Source organism: Corythoichthys intestinalis, chromosome 13, assembly GCF_030265065.1.
Source record: "Corythoichthys intestinalis isolate RoL2023-P3 chromosome 13, ASM3026506v1, whole genome shotgun sequence".
Taxonomy (NCBI): domain Eukaryota; kingdom Metazoa; phylum Chordata; class Actinopteri; order Syngnathiformes; family Syngnathidae; genus Corythoichthys; species Corythoichthys intestinalis.
Window position 1 is genome coordinate 10,189,269 of NC_080407.1, and position 19,191 is coordinate 10,208,459.

Here is a 19,191-nt window from a genome sequence, read left to right on the forward strand (position 1 = left end):
AGAGGCGTGTCTACGAGGCGGGAACGCGCTCTTATAACATGACGTCACGAGAGCCACTGACGCGCGCAGTGGGGAAGCCGCCCGCCTCCCGCCTGTGGAAGAGCTGGCAGTTTTGAGGGGAAAAGAAGCAAGGGGACCGGCTAAAGACGGCTTCAGAAGGGGTCTAGCGAGCAAAAGAGGGCGCGGGACGATCTGTTCCCCCTCGCGGAGCGTCTGCGGGATCTCAGAGACTCGCGGGATAATCTCGAAGAGCCTTTACGACGGTCCATCTTGGAGCTTATTTCGCAATCGTGAGTAGTGGAAGTTAGCTGTCACATTGCACCCGCGAGCGTGGATGGTATTTGACAGATTTAGTGTGATTCCGTTCTCGTATTCACTTGTTTTCATGTGAACAGTGCGTGCACTGGACGAGTGTTTGTGCGTGTTCGCGATCCCCTTCGCACCGGTAGGAACATCGGCAATAACATAATTAAAATTTGATGGCTGGTGAGCTTTCAGCTTGAGAAGCCTTGTTTGGGGACACTTTGGGATTGACTTCCAGCGTTATTACTAGTGCTGCAACGATTAATCGCTTAACTCGAGTATTCGATTAGAAAAAGATTCGAATTAAATGTCGCTGCTTCGAGTATTCGTTTTATTAAAGTGGCGTTGCAATGGTTTGTTTTGAAAGTGTTTGCATTTACCGTATTTTTCGGACTATAAATTGCAGGTTTTTTTCATAGTTTGGCTGGGGGTGCGACTTATGTGTGAAATTATTAACACATTATTATATCATTTCACATGTTATTTTGGTGTTTTGGAGTGACACTGATGGTTTGGTAAACTTGTTAGCATGTTCTTTAAGCTATAGTTATCTGTCATATCTCTTAATGGCTATGTTACGTTAACATACCGGCCACGTTAGCATTTCGTTGTTCATGCCTCATGTAACATTATTACACTGTACACTTATTCAGAATGTTGTTCTGTCTTGTATTTTCATTTTAAATTGCCTTTCAAGATGACATATCTGTTATATAATTTGGATTAATATCAAGTAAATATCCCCCAAAAATGTGATTTATACTCCGGTGGGACTTATATATGTTTTTTTCCTCTTCTTTGGGCATTTTATGGCTGGTGCGACTTATACTCAGGTGCGACTTATAGTCCAAAAAATACGGTAGTTTTTATTTGATTTGGGTGGATAAACGGCCTTCTCTTCTACCTAATTTCACATGGCTGAATCCATCTGCTCCCTGTTAAGACCAACATAAGCTAGGTTTTTGTTTGAGCTCATGTTTTTTTTTTTATTGCATGCGTAATTTAGTTTATAGTTATATTTAGCCATTTTTTGTGGGAATATGTGTCTGAACCATTTGTTAAGAGCATTGTAAAAAAAAGTTAGCATTTTATAGCATTTAAGCTAGTGGACTTTTGCTATGTAATAGGGCTGTCAAACGATTAAAATTTTTAATCGAGTTAATTACAGCTTAAAAATTAATCGTAATTAATCGCATCTATAATATATGCCATATTTTTCTGTAAATTATTGTTGGAATGGAAAGCTAAGACACAAGATGGATACATACATTCAACATACGGTACATACTGTAAGTACTGTATTTGTTTATTACAACAATAAATCAACAAGATGGCATTAACATTAACATTCTGTCAAAGTGATCCATGGATAGAAAGACTTGTAGTTCTTAAAAGATAAATGTTAGTACAAGTTATAGAAATTTTATATTAAAACCCCTCTTAATGTTTTCGTTTTAATAAAATTAGTAAAATTTTCAATCAAAAAAATAAACTAGTAGCCCGCCATCGTTGATGTCAATAATTACACAATGCTCATGGGTGCTTAAGCCCATAAAATCAGTCGCACCCAAGCGCCAGCAGAGGGCAGCAAAACTCCCAAAAACACAAGTAACAAGTTGGCATTGCACTGTGTTGTCATTTTAATCTGTTTGAGGGAGGCATGTGCGTTAATTGCGTCAAATATTTTAACGTGATTAATTTAAAAAATCAATTACCGCCCGTTAACGCGATAATTTTGACAGCCCTACTATGTAAGTTAGCCAACTGCTCTTATGTTGTACGTAGATCCTCATTTATACCGTGTGAGGCTCAGCTCAGGTATTTTAATTTTTTATGTTCCTTATCCGATTATTCGAGCTAAATGATTCATCGATGAATCGACTACTAAAATAATCGATCGCTGCAGCCGTAGTTATTACTAAACCTAGGTACCTTTTTATGTTTTTGTATTACGGGCTATGTCTTACAATCATGGTACGACACTCGAATCAAGGGTAGACAATAAGGGAAATTAGCCACTTGCCCCACTAATCAAAACCACTGGCTCAGGTCAAAATTATCAGGGAAAAGAACAATTTGCTTGAATAACTTTTTTTTTTTTTTTTTTTTTTTTTTTAGGTAGAATTGGAAAAAAAAGGGCAGCAAAACAATGCAAAAACAAAGTGCAAATAATCATGTTCCAATTCCATAATCACTCCAGTGTAGCCAACATTTTTTCTTGGGAGTCCTGGACGAAGCTTTCCTGCAAGGGCGTAGGTTTGCATAGGGACGGTAGGGACATAACACTACCACCTTTTCAGGATGCTCAAATTGTCTCCACCAACTTTTGAGCAACCTTATTTTATTATATAAAGAGTTCGGATACTAGTATTATACTAGTATCCGAACTCTTTATATAATGCATCTAAACAATATATAAAAACAATATATAAACAATCTAAATTACCTATATACTAGTAGTATATATTTAGATTGTCTTACCATATGCTGTAAGCATAAGCGGATTTTAAGGGGAGGGCAGGGCCCCCCTGGTGGCTGAAAAGTGTCATTGCATGTAATTGACTTTACCAACATACAGTGGGAAGAACAAGTATTTGATACACTGCCAATGGGAAAACCCATTGGCAGTGTGTCAAATACTTGTTCTCTCCACTGTATAGATCAAAGTTGTAAAACAAGAAAACTGCAACAAAAAATGAATTAAATGAACAAAAAAACATATTTTTATAATGGGTCGAAATTAATTTTCGAGCACCTTAGTAATTTGCTTTGCATATAATTTGACCAAAAAAAAAAATATATATATATATATATATATATGTATATTAGAGAAAAAATATTTTTAAAAATGATTTTTTTCTTTGATTGAAAATATTTTTTTTTGATTGCAGCAACTTTTTGGGGGATTAAATGATTTAGACACACATGTCCTTATCATAATATGGCCCAAACACAAAAAGGAATGCTTCAATCAAAGAAAACTTTTTCAATGAAAAATTAAGTGTTCAAATTTTTTATCTCAAATATTTTTTCGCTTTCAAAAACTTTTTTCTATGACTGAAAAATTTCTTTTTTTTTTATTGAAGTGATTTTTCTTTTTGAAAATCTTTATTTTTTTGAAGCAACTTATTTTTTGATTGCATAATAGAGAAAAATGTCCCAGCCAAAATGTGACCCAAACACAAATCAACATTACTTCAATCAAAAAAAAAAAAAAAAAAAAAAGATAATAATAATCAAAGAAAATTAGCTTTCACATGCAGTTTTTTGAGTTTCAAATTTATTTTTGTATTCAAACACATTTTTTTTTTTTTTTTTTGATGAAGCGACTTTTTTTGGCTGAAAATATATATTTTAATTGAAGCAACTTTTTTTTTTTTTTTTTTTTTTAATTGAAGCAACATTTTTTGATTAAATAATAAAGGCACAAATCTACCTCCATATGGCTCTGCCCAGGGGATACAATTTTTGACTGGGGTAACTACATTGGCAAGACACCGGTGGGCGTACTATATTCAATGGATGATGATCTTGGCGAAAAGTATAGCCTAAGCTGGCTGATTTGGAATTCCCCTCAAGAATGATGGGTAACAAAAAAAGCTAATTTTCAACTTATTATAAATATTCTTGTAAGTTAATTTTTTTTTGCTGACACTGCGTTTCGGGGTCATCAACATGTTGTGCCCCCCCGCATCAAAAGTCAAACTCCGCCTACGTGTCCGACCTCCTATTTTCTGAACTTTCCACATCTTCGCTACCCTCTAAAAACAGTGTCATCGATCTGTGTATCTGCCGAAAACCACACCAGTGCAAACACTCGTCCTCTTGTGTCCAGATAATAACGCATTTGCAAACCAAATGGACTGTGAATGTGATTCAGGCAGGGAAGTGAAATCTGTTGTTGTGCAACGCTCAGTGGGAGAGAATGAAAGAATGAGAGGAAAAGGACGCTCTGATTTCTTGTCATCGCCCCTCCTACAGGAACACTGGGCCAGAGAACCTGCTTCCTCCCGCAGATTACTGTAAACACTCTCCGCTATCCTCCGCTTGAATGATTGAACGGGGGAAAAGCTATTTTTTAAACCTCAATTCTCCTTCGCGGCCTTGACAAATTGCATCTCATAGCTGAGTTTTCACCTCCGCGCTCACCTTTCTTGCACGTTGTTTGTTATTTATCACGCGGTTTGATTAGTTTGCCAGGAAAGGGATTTATTGGTGTTCAGCCCATATTGCACCTCACCATTATTTGACCGCTAACTACTGTGGGAAACTTGCTGTCGCTTAAAGTGCCTATGACAACATAAAAATCTTATTAGCGTTATTTTGTGAATTAGAATCATATTTTGAGACAATTCGACTATATACAACAATTTGGCAATGCTCAGATGACGAGAAATTAGTCTTTTAATCTGCTGTTTAGCCCCGCCTGTCATTATAACGCTCTAGCGTCCCCAGCTGGGGGATGATGTAAGCAGGGTCACGATTTCATCTGATGTAGAATTTGGCCCATTGAGGGGGAATTATTCAGAACGAGGAAAATGCGACAAAGAGAGCAGCAAAATGTCATTGTTTCAATCATTCTACTTCAATATTTTTACAGGATATTCTTTATATCGAAGTATTTTTTCCCCTAATTGCTAAATAAATGGTATGGTCATGACAAATAACAGTCTTGTGCTAAATGAAATATGAAATATCAAAAATGCATTTTTCAGAACAATATGGCAAACGTACTCTATAAGGGTCATAACTGTTGACTTTTTGCACCTCTCAAACGATATCTTATGCCACCGGAGTTAGTCCTGCTTTTGTCTTTTCCTTCTCTCACTTTGGAGAGCGTAAACAAACCAGGAGGCGTGAAAGCTAGCCGACATGCTAACCCGAACCGAAAGGCGTTTCCAAGTCTTATTCTCAGATTTCGAAGTGAAAAATCACACAAACCCGGATCATGTCACACGGTTGTGGGGTTGTCGATTGTCTTCACCGATCAGCACAAGCATAAGCCGAGTACAGCGCTCTCCCGGCGGACACGCGAAAAGGACCAAGTGGGGTATGCGACAAGCCGCTGGTTGTCGGCCGAGTGGCACTCTCGGTGGACAAGGAGCATTGTCAGCCACAAAATGCAAGCCAACTCCTTATTAAAAAGTGTGCCATGATTCCAGTATTTGACAAAATATAAAACACGTAGCTTACTCACTTCCTTGTTGGTCCAGTGGTCCCATAGTTATCGGACTTGTTTTGGCCATTATCCGCGGTGAATGGGAACTTTTAGAAACCCAAAAAGGCTCACACACCTCTCCCTGGTGCAGCAACAAAACCCTGCAGCACATTTGGCTGGTGTGATGTGAAAAGCTGAATCCGTAGTCCATCTGCATTAGATGAGTTGCAAAAAATCGCTTATTACATGCATCACGATTCGACACGTGACGATTCGATTACGATTCATAAAGGTTCAAAAACGATGATTTTTCCCTCATAACTTTATGACAGCTGCTCGTAGCGGAACGAGATTCAAGACACGTCTGCTGCCTAGACACTGTTAACGGACGCACGTACAACGTTAAGATGGATGCTCCCGGTTATTGTGAGAGAGATTTACTCCTTTTTAAAAGACTGGAAAATAAATTTGTGTATGAGACAGGCAGGACCAGAAGCGCTTTTGTGTGCAAGTTATTTTTTAGAGCGAGAGGGGAGGAGAGATAGTTTGTTGCTCCTTGTCTTTCAGATGTCCAGCAGTAGTTTAAGGCATTTCAATTGAAAAATGTCCTGAGTGTGTTGCTAAAACCTGTGTGCGTCTATAAGAGGTGAGTACGCGAACCCTCTTGTACTGTTTAGCCTTTATTGTTGTTTTTGAGATGTAAATAGTTAGTGCTAAGCTAATTAGCTAATTCGCTAACATGTATGTCATATGCAGAACGTGTAAAACCATGATTAAGTACAGCAGTAATACTACAAGCATGCGAAATAATACGGAAATCTGTTGTTGCAAGTGCTGCCTGGGAGCCGACAGGCGTGTGTGTGCATGGGCGGGCAGGAAGAGAAGAAAGTGCGCGGGCTGTAATGAGTGTGTGTGTCGTGATGTTGGAGGCTGTCAGAATTTCTTTATGTGCTCGGCATAAACGCTACAAGTTAAAAGTGATCAAGAACAGTTGTGATTTCCACCTGTCACTCGAAGAGTTACACAAGGGAGGTAACACTGTGAAAACAAAGTATATTGATTAAAAGAAGTCTTATTTCTAAAGACATTTTGTTTGTGTCCAGAAAATGTAGGATTTATTGGATTGTTGAGAGAAATAATTACTCCCTTTTAAAATGGTTAATGTTTTTGCATTTTCTTGTAAAAAACTAAATAAGTAAAAAAGCATCTTAAGGACAGCTTTTTGCTGTATGGGCATATTTCCATCATTCCTGTTGAATCCTAAGGATATTTTAAATAAATAATGAACATAAATTTGTTTGGCTACTTTATTAACTCATTCACTCCCAGCCATTTTCACCGGAGCAAGGCCTTTCGCTCTCGGCCGTTTTACTGGATTTTGACTGATTTTGCAAGGCCCGCAGAAAATTCTGTTCTATTGCTATATAAACATGGAACCCACCAAAAGAAAGATTAGACTCTCTTCTTTCAGCAGTAAAAAAGGTAGTCCATATCTTTTTCCATTCATTAGAAAACAGCATTAGAAAATAGCTTAGTTTGAGCAATTTTTCATTTTCTGATGAAAAAATGGAGAAATTGAGCTTTTTGTGAAAGCATACATTTCAAACATAACTTTGACTTTAACACAGCTATTTTTTTTTTGCTTTTGTGACATCCCAAATATTTGAATAATGCTTGCGTTCTACAAAATAACATGAACAACAAGACAAATAGAGCTTTTGAAAGTAACATTTTATTTACACATAACTAAACTATTGAACTGTTGAACTATTTGCGCACATAACAACGGGGAAGGCTCTTGGCTGCTTCCGGTTGAATGAGGTGGCTCCCAGTAATCTGATGAGTCCGGATCAAGATCGGTCTCATTTTTTTCATCATCTTCATCCTTGGTTTCAACCTCGGGCTCAGGAGTAACGCAACGTGAGCTCCGCAGAACGCGTGTGGAACCTGACACTGTTGTGGCCGTCACCGTCTGTCTCATCAAGAAAGATTTTTTTGAATCCATCTTTGACGATAGTTTCGTTTTCTTTTCAAAACACTCTTCCAGTGACGTTTGCCTTTTTTTCCCCAATAGTTCTCCACATTTTTCTCAAATTCTCACGCGTCTTGACAAGATCCCTCCAACTTGTTTCCTGACTTTTTGTTTTTTTTTACTTCCTTTCTTGGCCCAAGATGAGTTCTTACGAAATGCAATACTCCCCTCCAGTGGCCAGTTTTATTTCTTTAAAATGAGTTTTGAGCATTGTGCATTGAAGTTTAGGTGCAACAGAACCTAGAGATGCGTCTTGTAAAAAAAAAAAAAAAAAAAAACGTAAAAGTTTTTGGGACCCGGAAACAATTAAAAATAGAACGTATTTATACGTTTTTGGGAGCGAATGAGTTAATCAGTAATGTACGACGCATCGATAATCGTGATAATTGTCATAATCGCGATAACCGTGATCATTGTTCAAAAATCGAATCTTAGCACCCTGAATCGGAATCGAATCGAATCGTTGGGTACCTAAAATGGCACACCCCTAATCTGCATGCTATAAAGCAATGCTGTATCGTCACATTCGCATTCCTCCTCAATACAGGAAGTAATTCATTTTCGTGGCGCGGGATTCAAAATATTGAATGTACAATTCGATGGCTTCCACACACATCCAAGCGGTCCATTCCATTCAGGAGCATAAAATATTGCATGAAATATGATATAAACATGCTTTTTGCTGTCATAAGCACTTGAATGCTAATTAACAGCTCAATGTCCATCTATTTGTTTGATGTTGTTTTCCCTATAGTCTCATCACAGGTTAATTTCCTGAGCGGAGTCGACGCTATCTGCAGTTTATCAACATTGCGCTTCCCCGCCGCCTGAACTGTATTGTATGCGCCTTATCTTGTGATGTTATAAGTCGTCATGCTGGTGAGGACGGTATCTTGCTCAGACATCTTGTGTTAAATGCATTACTAGCCAGGAAAATACAGTGGGGCAAATAAGTATTTAGTCAACCACCAATTGTGCAAGTTCTCCTACTTGAAAAGATTTGAAAGGCCTGTAATTGTCAACACGGGTAAACCTCAACCATGAGAGAGAAAATGTGGAGAAAAAAAAAACAGAAAATCACATTGTTCGATTTTTAAATAATTTATTTCCAAAATAGAGTGGAAAATACGTATTTGGTCACCTACAAAAAAAGATTTTGTCGCTGTCAAAGAGGTCTGACTTCCTCTAACGAGGCGCCACTCGTTACCTGTATTAATGGCACCTGTTTGAACTCATTATCGGTATAAAAGACACCTGTCCACAATCTCAGTCAGTCACACTCCAAACTCCACTATGGCCAAGACCAAAGAGCTGTCGAAGGACACCAGAGACAAAATTGTAGACCTGCACCAGGCTGGGAAAACTGAATCTGCAATAGGTAAAACGCTTGGTGTAAAGAAATCAACTGTGGGAGCAATTATTAGAAAATGGAAGACATACAAGACCACTGATAATCTCCCTCGATCTGGGACTCCATGGAAGATCTCACCCCATGGCATCAAAATGATAACAAGAACGGTGAGCAAAAATCTCAGAACCACACGGGGGGACCTAGTGAATGACCTACAGAGCTGGGACCACAGTAACAAAGGCTACTATCAGTAACGCAATGTGCCGCCAGGGACTCAAATCCTGCACTGCAAGACGTGTCCCCCTGCTGAAGCCAGTACACGTCCAGGCCCGTCTGCAGTTCGCTAGAGAGCATTTGGATAGAAAAATCTGTGGAGCGAGTTGAAAGTCCGTCATCACTGCTCTAGAGGAGATCTGCATGGAGGAATAGGCCAAAATACCAGCAACAGTGTGTGAAAAGCTTGTGAAGAGAGCCTCCATTATTGCCAACAGAGGGTACATAACAAAGTATTGAGATTAACTTTTGGTATTGACCAAATACTTATTTTCCACAATGATTTGCGAATAAATTATTTAAAAATCAAACAATGTGATTTCAGTTTTTTTCCCACATTCTGTCTCTCATGGTTGAGGTTTACCCATGTTGACAATTACAGGTATCTCTAATATTTTCAAGTGGGAGAACTTGCACAATTAATGGTTGACTAAATAATTATTTGCCCCGCTGTATAGAACTTCATGAAAAATTTCATTTATCTTCTGTACTGCTTGTCCTCACGAGGGTCACCTTATTCTTGGTGTTTTCTTCATCCATTTGTGTGCCACCTATTGTTTTTATTGGTATCTTGGAAGCACAGATTTTCTGGTGACCTATTTTTTCATCGAGCTGTCGTCTCATCAGGTGAATGTCATGTTTTTTTTCTAGTTTCAAGTAGAACATGAGCAGCGACACATGCATTGTGATCAATTGCATTAGAGAAACCTCATACGAAATAGTGTGTTTATGTTGACTCACTTATAGTGTTAGTGTGTTATTGTGCTCTATTGTGCGGAGTGATTGATGGAGGCGTGGTTGGCACATAAATAGATAGCGCACTACACCTCGGGAGTGCCGAGGGAAAGAAGGAAGCGAATGCAGAGGAAGTGGAAGCATCGGGGGGTGGCAGCCATGTTGATCTCCATGCTTGGCATTTGACCCCATAGACCCCTTCTAGGCCAGTAGGATATTCCCAGAGTTTATGAGGGCGGTGACAACATGGCGGGTGTGGAGAAAAGACGAGACCGGCAGGAGATTTCATTTTCATTAAATGACTATATTAAACAAATAGGAGTTGGCAATCTCATGGGAATATGGAGAAAGCAAACAACTGGCAGTGAGCTCCATAAGGGATGACATCAGTGCTGCATAATAAATAAAATTGGAAAGTAATCACAGCATGAGGATTGAATTTAAATTTTAAATTCAACAAACAGGACTGAACTGGCCCTCGCAGTTTGGCGCAACCTTTGTGTGTAACCTCTTTTGTGTTGTGGGCATAGTTGACAGATGTTGAGAGATGTTTTTGTATATTCTGAGATGAGAAATTCATTTACACATCATGAAAAAACCCTATTGAAATGTAGTATTACAAAAGGTAATGTAACTACACTGACCAACCTGAAAGAAATTGGACATGTAGAAGTAAAATGAGTGAGTTTCTGTTGCAGTAGTTGGCGCTGTAGAGTTGATGCCAATGACCCCTACAGGACCTGTCAGAGTAAGACTCTCATCAAGCCCGGGACATTTGGCACTGATATGTTGTACTGTATATCTGCCAAGTTGTGACTGGTATAGCAGTCACAACTACAGTATATATAAATATAAATTATATTTATAAGACAAAACGGCGACATTTTCACTTTCCTGCTTGGGCTTCTCTACCTCAACAAAACCTCAATATGTTTCATCAGGCACCTGAACACATATCTTAAGACTCCCTTCATGCAGGTTCGAGGTCAATTGATATTTTTTCCCTAGGAGGAGGAGCCTGTCTAGTAAAAAAACAGCGTTTCCTGCTCCCAACAGGGGGCGCCAGGCCTAATGGGTAATATTTCAATGCAGTAGTGTTCAAGCTGGGATACCTCTCATGCATGCCAGATATAAAAAAGAGTGAACCTTCTATCAGGAAGTATTTAGTTATTTACGGAATTTGGTGCATTGCCCTAAAAAAGGCCGATTTTGGCATCCTGCCCAGTTCAGCCCCGTGAATGAAAAATCACCTTTTTCATAGCTTTAGATCGCATGTCTCATGAAAAGTCTCACCAATTTTGAGGATGATCCCACTAACTCCCTAGGCGTTAATGGTTCAAATGTTCACCCTGTAAAACCGACTTGAATAGTGTTTTTTTTTTTTTACATTCAACCCAAAATACCTGATTTCCTGTTGGGTTTGAGATTTGGCTCCAAGAGCTTTGCACAAGGTATTGACTCCCCAATTTTTATCCCTCTATGTTGAAAAAGCAGCATAGGAAGGCCTTTTCGAAAAATTCAAGGGGGCGATGTTGAGCCATTTTGTTACGGTTTTTCGCAAGGTTGCAAAATTATCGAAATTCATGCCAAGCCAAATTTTAGTGAGTTTTCGAGAATTCCAAACTCATCGAGGCTTCCAAATTGGCCATTTTCACTTGCCCTGAAAAAGTATAATAATAATAAAAATGAGGCCTGCAAGCAGGACTGAACGGGCCCTCGCAGTTTGGCGTAAACTCATTCAACTCGGATGGCGCGCAGGGCAGGGTGGTGGCAGATCGTTCCGCTCTCATCATCTCATGAGAACCTAACGTGCTCTAAACTCGCCTCTTTTTTTCATGTGGAATCTCTTTTGTGTTATGGGCAAAGCTGACAGAGATGTTTTTGTATATGCTGAGATGAAAAATAAATTCGCACACCAAGGTGAAAAAAAACCCTATTGAAGCGGGTCCTACCAAAAAAAACAGGTGCTACTAAGCTGTGGAGCCACGCCTTTATTCAAAACCAAAAAGAATCTTCTAATTTGGCCAATTCGAGCAAGTGTGCCAAATTTTGTGGCTTTATAAGCTGCCTAAGTCCCTGAAGAAATCTACTTTCTTTAAATGGCAAACAAAGGGTGGTCATGGCAACAGGCGGAGACATGTGGACATGGGCGTTAAAATGTACTATTACAAAAGGCCTTGTAACTACAATGACATACCTGAAAAGAACTGGAGATGTATAGGTAAAATGAGTGACTTTCTGTTGCCACTAGTTAGCACTGTAGGGTTGGTGCAAATGACGCCTACAGGACCCTTCAAGGTATGACTCTCACAAAGCATGAGAAGTTTGGTGCAGATATGTTGTATGTCTGCCAAGTTTTGACTGTGCAAAATTTGTTGCGAGACTAAATGGAGATGGTCTTTTTCATTTTCCTGTTTGGACCCCTCTGCTTCAACAAAACCTCAATATTTTTCATTAGGCACCTGGACACATGTTCAGATGCAGGTCTGAGGTCAATTGATTTTTTTGCCCTTGGAGGAGAAGCCTGTTTAGTAAAAAAAAAAAAAAAAAAAGGGCGTTGCAGGCCTAATGGGTAATATTTCAATGCAGTCGTGTTCATGCTGAGATACCCCACATACATGAAACAGATTGGACCTTGGATCAGGGAGTTCTCGGTCATTTACTGAATTTGGCGTTTTGCCGTGGATGAAAACTCACCATTTTTAAAACTTAAGATCTCATACTGTATGTCTCATGAACAGTCTCACCAATTTTAAGGAGGATCCAATTTGCTCCCGAGGCGCCAAGGTCTCAAATGCACAACCTATAAATCAATAAAAAATTCACATTCACTGGGCTCTGGCACCACTTGGTGCTCGGGCCCATTAACAATGGATTAAATTCTTTTCATCCTTTCAGTGTGTTTGTGTTGAGTCACTGAATGCGGTTGTGCAAACCCTGATGTATTTCTTTGCCTCTATTTCTGACTCTTGGCTTTCAGTTTTCATGAATGCCACTGCAGGCTCCTATGCCGCACAGCTACTGAAGTGAGTGGAAAATAGAATTAAAGCATGTTGTTTTTGCCCACGAGTACACGCATTTCAATATATTACCCCGCAATCGCATGTGCTGTCCAAAATCCCAACTTTGCACATTCTGAAGAATGTAGCATACAGTCGAGTCGGTCTGGGAGTGTTTTGCAGATGTTTCACTTGGCAGCACCGCGTTGCTTTTTCACATGATCGCCTCGCCTGTGGCAGATCTCGGGCATGAGAGTTTTTGCACCATCTTATGATGCATGACAAGTTCCCGCGTCCAAACATGTGATGCCTATTACGCTGATATTTCTCTTTTGTCTCAAAGTATGCCTAATATGTGATGGTGACGTGGACCTAATGAGCAATTAGTACATTACATGCTTCCCACAAAACATCTCAATGTGTGTTATGACTAACATGACCACTGAGCTGTTCATGTATGAACCTCTGTCAATTTGATACCTTCCCCTCCATCGAGCAAAACCGTCTGCTTGCTTTCACTCGATTGGCTGAGTCAAAGAGTATGTATGTGTGTCAGCCTTCATCCAGGTGTGTGTTTTTAGCCCCGAGGGGGAAAGCGGCACAGATGGTTTTTCCCTGCTTCTGTCGGGTGCAACTGACTGGCTGCGAGTTCGCACGACGCCGGCCAAAGATCAGTGCAGTTGGAAGCATACGTTGCTCACACTGCTGTAGGGCTGTGGAATTTAATAGAGAGGCCAACTCATGGGGTGCGCTCCAACGTGAACTGAAAATGGAATCTGTGCACGCGTCAATCAAAACTTTAAAACTTTAACTCAAGTTTAAGCTTAAGCTGTATATACAATATAGATTTACAGTATTAGCAGTGCTAATGTACTGTATAAAGATTCACTCTCATCTCTCCTCCTCCGTAGGTGACTCAGTGATTGCCGCCTTTGCGGAGTAGCAAGCTGCCTCCGTCCTAAAGCATACTGGATTATAGTGATCACAGGAGTGTCAGCACTGCATCACGAGGTCAACAACAAACAGTTCGCAAGCATCCCAGTGACTCATGTTTTCATCAGGACGCAAGTTGACTCCTTGGATCTTGACTTCTTTCCTATCTGGTGCTCTCACTTAGTCCTTTACCCAGACACCGAAACCGTTCGCAGATTGCCTCATCATGTATGGAAGTTCTCGTTCCGTCTCCAAGCTAGATGCAGTGGGGTCCAACAGTAACGGGTCAGGCAGTCCCGGACGCTCCCCCCGACTCCCTCGTTCCCCGCGTATGGCTCACCGGCGAAATGGCAGCAGCGGCTCTGCTGGCGGTCTCACCGGTTCTGGGAAAACCTTATCCATGGAGAATATCCAGTCGCTCAATGCCGCTTACGCTACAGGGGGTCCTATGTATTTCACAGAAGGTACTGAAGACCCGGTGGGACTTGGGAGCCTGGGAAGTGGACTGAACCCATCTATGCCCAAAAGCACCATGACCCTGGGCCGGGCTGGGGCGAGGGTGCCCTACGGCGTACGGACCGCTTTTGTGGGAAGCAGCCCTACAATCAACTCTGGAGGAGTGGGCACTGCTGGGGTCATGTCTAGTGATTCCATAGCATTTGGTGGGGAGGTGCAAAGCCAACCCACACAGGCTTCAACTGTGCCCCACTCCATGAGACAGGTGAGATTTCTCCTCTCTACCATACAGGGGCAACACTTCACCGAATACATTCCTGGGGCACAGCAGAGCACTGGCAAGTGAGCAAATGATTTTTAGCAGAAAAAGTATGCATAAACTAGACAGTCCCTGACAAAAGTCTTGTCGCTTATCTATTTTGTAGAAACAATTGCTAATAACCTGACTTTTAATTGTTCAATTGGTTTCAGAAATGGCTCATATGAAAACTAAGACCGTCCCAAATGATGTTGAATGTACAAAAAATATATTTGTTTCACTGAGAAAAGATGTATCATTAATGAAGACATAAAGGTCAAATTTTGGCAAGAAATTTAATATTTTGTATGACTTCCATGGGCTTCGGCAAGGATTCATACAATTTATTGATGAAGTCATCAGGAACATCAAAGAAAGCAGTCTTGCATGCCCCCCAGAGTTCATCAACATTCTTGGGTTTTTCTCTTCCGTGCTTCCTTTTTTATCCTAACCCAGACATGCTCAACGCTGTTCATGTCTGGTGACTGGGCTGGCCAGTCCTGGAGGATCTTGATCTTCTTTGCCTTGAGGAACTTTGAGGTAGAGATTGAAGTATACGATGGAGCACCATCCTGCTGCAGAAATTGTCCCTTTTTATGGTTAGGAATGTAAGAGGCAGCTAAGATTTGTTGATATTTCAGACTATCTATCTCTCAGGGTGCGGACAATTAAAAAACTGTGTGGCATTTGCCAAGGCCCACAGCCTGTCAAAAGGATGGACACTGGAAAAGTGGCAAAAGGTGGATTTTTCAGATGAATCTTCCATTGAATTACACCACAGTCGCCGCAAATATTGCAGGAGACCTTCTGGAGCCCGCATGGATCCGAGATTCACTAAGAAAACAGTGAAGTTTAGTGGTGGCAAAATCATGTTCTGGGGTTACATCCAGTATGTGATGTGCGAGAGATCTGCAGGGTGGAAGGCAACATAAATAGTCTGGAATACCAACAAATCTTAGCTGCCTCTTACATTCTTAACTAGAGATGTCCCGATCGATCGGGTCCGATCACGTCATTTTCAAAGTATCGCAATCAGCAAAAAAATATCGGCCATGCCTTTTTTTAAATATATATATATATTTTAATTAGGGCCGTCAAAATTATCGCGTTAACGCGTGGTAATTAATTTTTTTAATTAATCACGTTAAAATATTTGACGCAATTAACGCACATGTCCCGCTCAGACAGTATTCTGGCTTTTGGTAAGTTTTACAGCAAGGCTTTTTGTGCTGCAGCACAACAGCGAACTCTTGTGGTCGCTTTGCGACATGTTTTTTTTTTCTTCTTGCCAGTTCATATGGCTGCACGACGTCTCGGGCTGAAGCTTACGTTGTAATGTTGTGCTTATATGATCCTTGGACAAGATTTGCCCGTAAGTATGGTTGTTGTAAAGAATGTACATATTATGTTAGTTAGCGAAATGTTCTATTTTTTGTGTGAGACATTTTTTGTTTATGTTTAGTGAACCTGTATAGCGTGCTAAGCTAACATTGTTGCTAATGCAATGCTTGTGTACTTTTTTTTTGTAGTTTTATGACAGTCTAAAGAGGACAATGGTTTGAGGCTATTTTATTAATAAATCAGATGAAAAAGGAAGAAGTCTGATTATTAAGGCGTCGTTCACTAGCTGTCTAGCTTTGGAAAAAGTAGACGCTTCGGAGTGAGGACAGCATAAACAGATTTAAATGACAGTAGAGTGAAATGCCCACTACAGTCCTTATGTACCGTATGTTGAATGTACAGTGGGGAGAACAAGTATTTGATACACTGCCAATGGATTTTCCCATTGGCAGTGTATCAAATACTTGTTCTCCCCACTGTATATATCCATCTTGTGTCTTATCTTTCCATTCCAACAATTTATTTTACAGAATATATATAATTTACAGAAAAATATGGCATATTTTATAGATGGTTTGAATTGCGATTAATTGCGATTAATTACGATTAATTAATTTTTAAGCTGTAATTAACTCGTTTTTAAAATTTTAATCGTTTGACAGCCCTAATTAAAACCCCTCTTAATGTTTTCGTTTTAATAAAATTTGTAAAATTTTCAATCCAAAAATAAACTAGTAGCCCACCATTATTGATGTCAGTAATTACTTACACAATGCTCATGGGTGCTGAAGCCTATAAAATCAGTCGCACCCAAGCGCCAGCAGAGGGCGGCAAAACTCCATAAAAAACAATTAACAAGTGAGCGTTTCACTGTACCGTCATTTAAATCTGTCTGAGCGGGCATCTGAGTTAATTGCGTCAAATATTTTAACGTGATTAATTTAAAAAATTAATTACCGCCCGTTAAGGCGATAATTTTGACAGCCCTAGTTATTAGCAATTGTTTCTACAAAATGGATAAGCGACAAGACTTTTGTCAGAGACTGTATAGACCGTAATTTAGTTAATTCCTACCCTTCCTTTTGACCAAACTCACATGACCAAAATTCAAGTTTTTAAGCAATCAGTCTTGAAAATCAAAATTGGGACATTCCTTGTTGATAGTCAATTCACCTTGGTTCATGCTCATTAACTTCCATCTCTTCCTGCACTCTTCTGCTCTACTTTATCTGGACAGAAATAGGGATATATCACTCTTACTGTTATGCAATTAATCAGTGTTTCTGAACTGCTAGGTTGTAACCTAAAGTGGTTTATGTTGCCTAGGTGGGTTACCTAGCTTACCTTTCTCAGTCCTCCTTGCGGCGAGCAAATAGCGTTCTAATATGCACTTACAAGGGCAATAGAAATAGAAATTTAAAAATAATACATCTTCTTACATATTACAGGGACTGCAGTAAGAAATAAAATGCTTGAAAACAGCTGGGAATTATAATGAGTACACATACCAAATTGTTAGAGGCTATATCCCAGGGATAAGCAATTCATTCATACTGATGAATTCTTTTCATTTTGGTCATATAAATAAATAGTATTCTGTATAACAGAAGAATAACTGGCTAACTTGCAAAGTCCGCTAGCTTAAATGCTATAAAATGCTACTTTTTTTTTTTTTTTTAATACAACACTTTTAACAAATCGTTCAAACACATATTCCCACAAAAAACTGCTAAATATACCTATAAACTAAATTATAAATGCATAAAAAAACTTTACCGCAAACAAAAACTTACCTTATGTTGGTCTTAACAGGGAGCAGCTGAATCCAGTCATGTTAGATGAGCCATGTCATATTCACTGCTGCCGCTAGAGGGCAATTTATCCACCCAAATCAATAAAACTAAATGCAAACACTTTCCACACAAACCATTACAACGCCACGCTAATTAAACGAATCCCCGATGCATCAAAATTTGATTCTAAGCTTTTTTCTAATCAAATTACTCGAGTTAATTGTTGCAGCACTACTTATGATATAAAAATATCATAAAATATAACACTAAAGAAAGTGTGTTCTAGGTGCGGGACGGTGCCATGACAGACCTGCAGAGCCAACTGAGAGAAGTGCTAAGAGAAAATGAGCTTCTGCGGAGAGATGTAAGGCCATTTGCATGAAAAAATGGCAAACCAAAACCAAACCTGCACCAAAATCACTTCATTTCACATTTTTATACACATTGTTTTTTTTACCACCCAGCATTTATAACGCGGACATTTGTCAAATGTTGCGTTCTAATCATAGCTGGATGCAAAGGAGTCCAAACTAAGCTCGTCCATGAACTCTATCAAGACATTCTGGAGTCCGGAGCTGAAGAAAGAGCGTGCGCTGAGGAAGGATGAAGCCACCAAAATGAGCGTGTGGAAGGAGCAATATCGGGTGGTGCAGGAGGAAACACAGGTACGACTTTAGGTATTACTCAGTGAAGGTATATGAAGAGACTTTTCCCCTGCAATGAAAGTGTGAGAGGTAGCTTGCATGGCAGAAGGTTGGAAACATATTCAAGTAATAGCATACAGTGGTATGAAAAAGTATCTGAACCTTTAAATTTCTTACATTTCCCAATAAAAGCATCATCAAATGTGATTTTTGTCAAAATCACACAGATGAAAATACTGTCTGCTTTCACTAAAACCATCCAAACAATTATAGGTTTTCATATTTTAATGAGGATAGTGTGCAAACAATGACAGAAGGGGGAAAAATAAGATAATAATAACATTTTGTGCCCCCCCCCCCCTTCCCCCTTTGGCAGCAATAATTTCAACCAGACGCTTCCTGTAGCAGATCAGTCTGGCACATCGATCAAGACTAATCTTGGCCTATTATTCTCTTTCAAAACTGCTGTAGTTAAGTCAGATTCCTGGGATGTCTGGCATGAATCGCTATCTTTAGGTCATGCCACAGCATCTCAATGGGGTACAAGTCTGGACTTTGACTTGGCCACTCCAGAACGCGTATTTTGTAGTGCTGTCAAATTTATCGCGTTAACGGGCGGTAATTAATCTTTTAAATTAATCATATTAAAATATCTGACGCATTTAACGCATGCACGGAATGACCCGCTCATACATTACCTCAAACAGATTACAGTAGCGCCATTTTTTTGCACATTCAGACCTAAGAGGCAGAGAAAGGCGAGTGGACATAGGCGTTCATTGGACCGTGCCATTTATTGGCATAATCTACGGCAACTCCTTCCCAACAAACATAAGTATCATTTAGTGAAAGCACAACAAAAATAATATTCGTAT

General features: G+C 39.7%; 1 protein-coding gene across 15 annotated transcripts in view; it reads left to right on the top strand.

The window, feature by feature from the left end:
* The first annotated feature begins 74 nt into the window (after positions 1-74).
* The window catches only part of LOC130927752 (ELKS/Rab6-interacting/CAST family member 1-like), a 192,223-nt gene continuing 173,106 nt past the window's right edge, over positions 75-19,191 (top strand). For all 15 annotated transcript variants that reach the window (XR_009066509.1, XR_009066510.1, XR_009066511.1 and 12 more), the window contains exons 1-4: positions 75-290; positions 13,763-14,505; positions 17,959-18,036; positions 18,182-18,337. Coding sequence is in view for 11 of the 15 variants with exons in the window: in XM_057853746.1 (XP_057709729.1) it covers positions 14,011-14,505; positions 17,959-18,036; positions 18,182-18,337 (729 nt within the window). In the remaining 4 variants the exon portion in view is untranslated. The remainder of the gene's footprint in view (positions 291-13,762; positions 14,506-17,958; positions 18,037-18,181; positions 18,338-19,191) is intronic.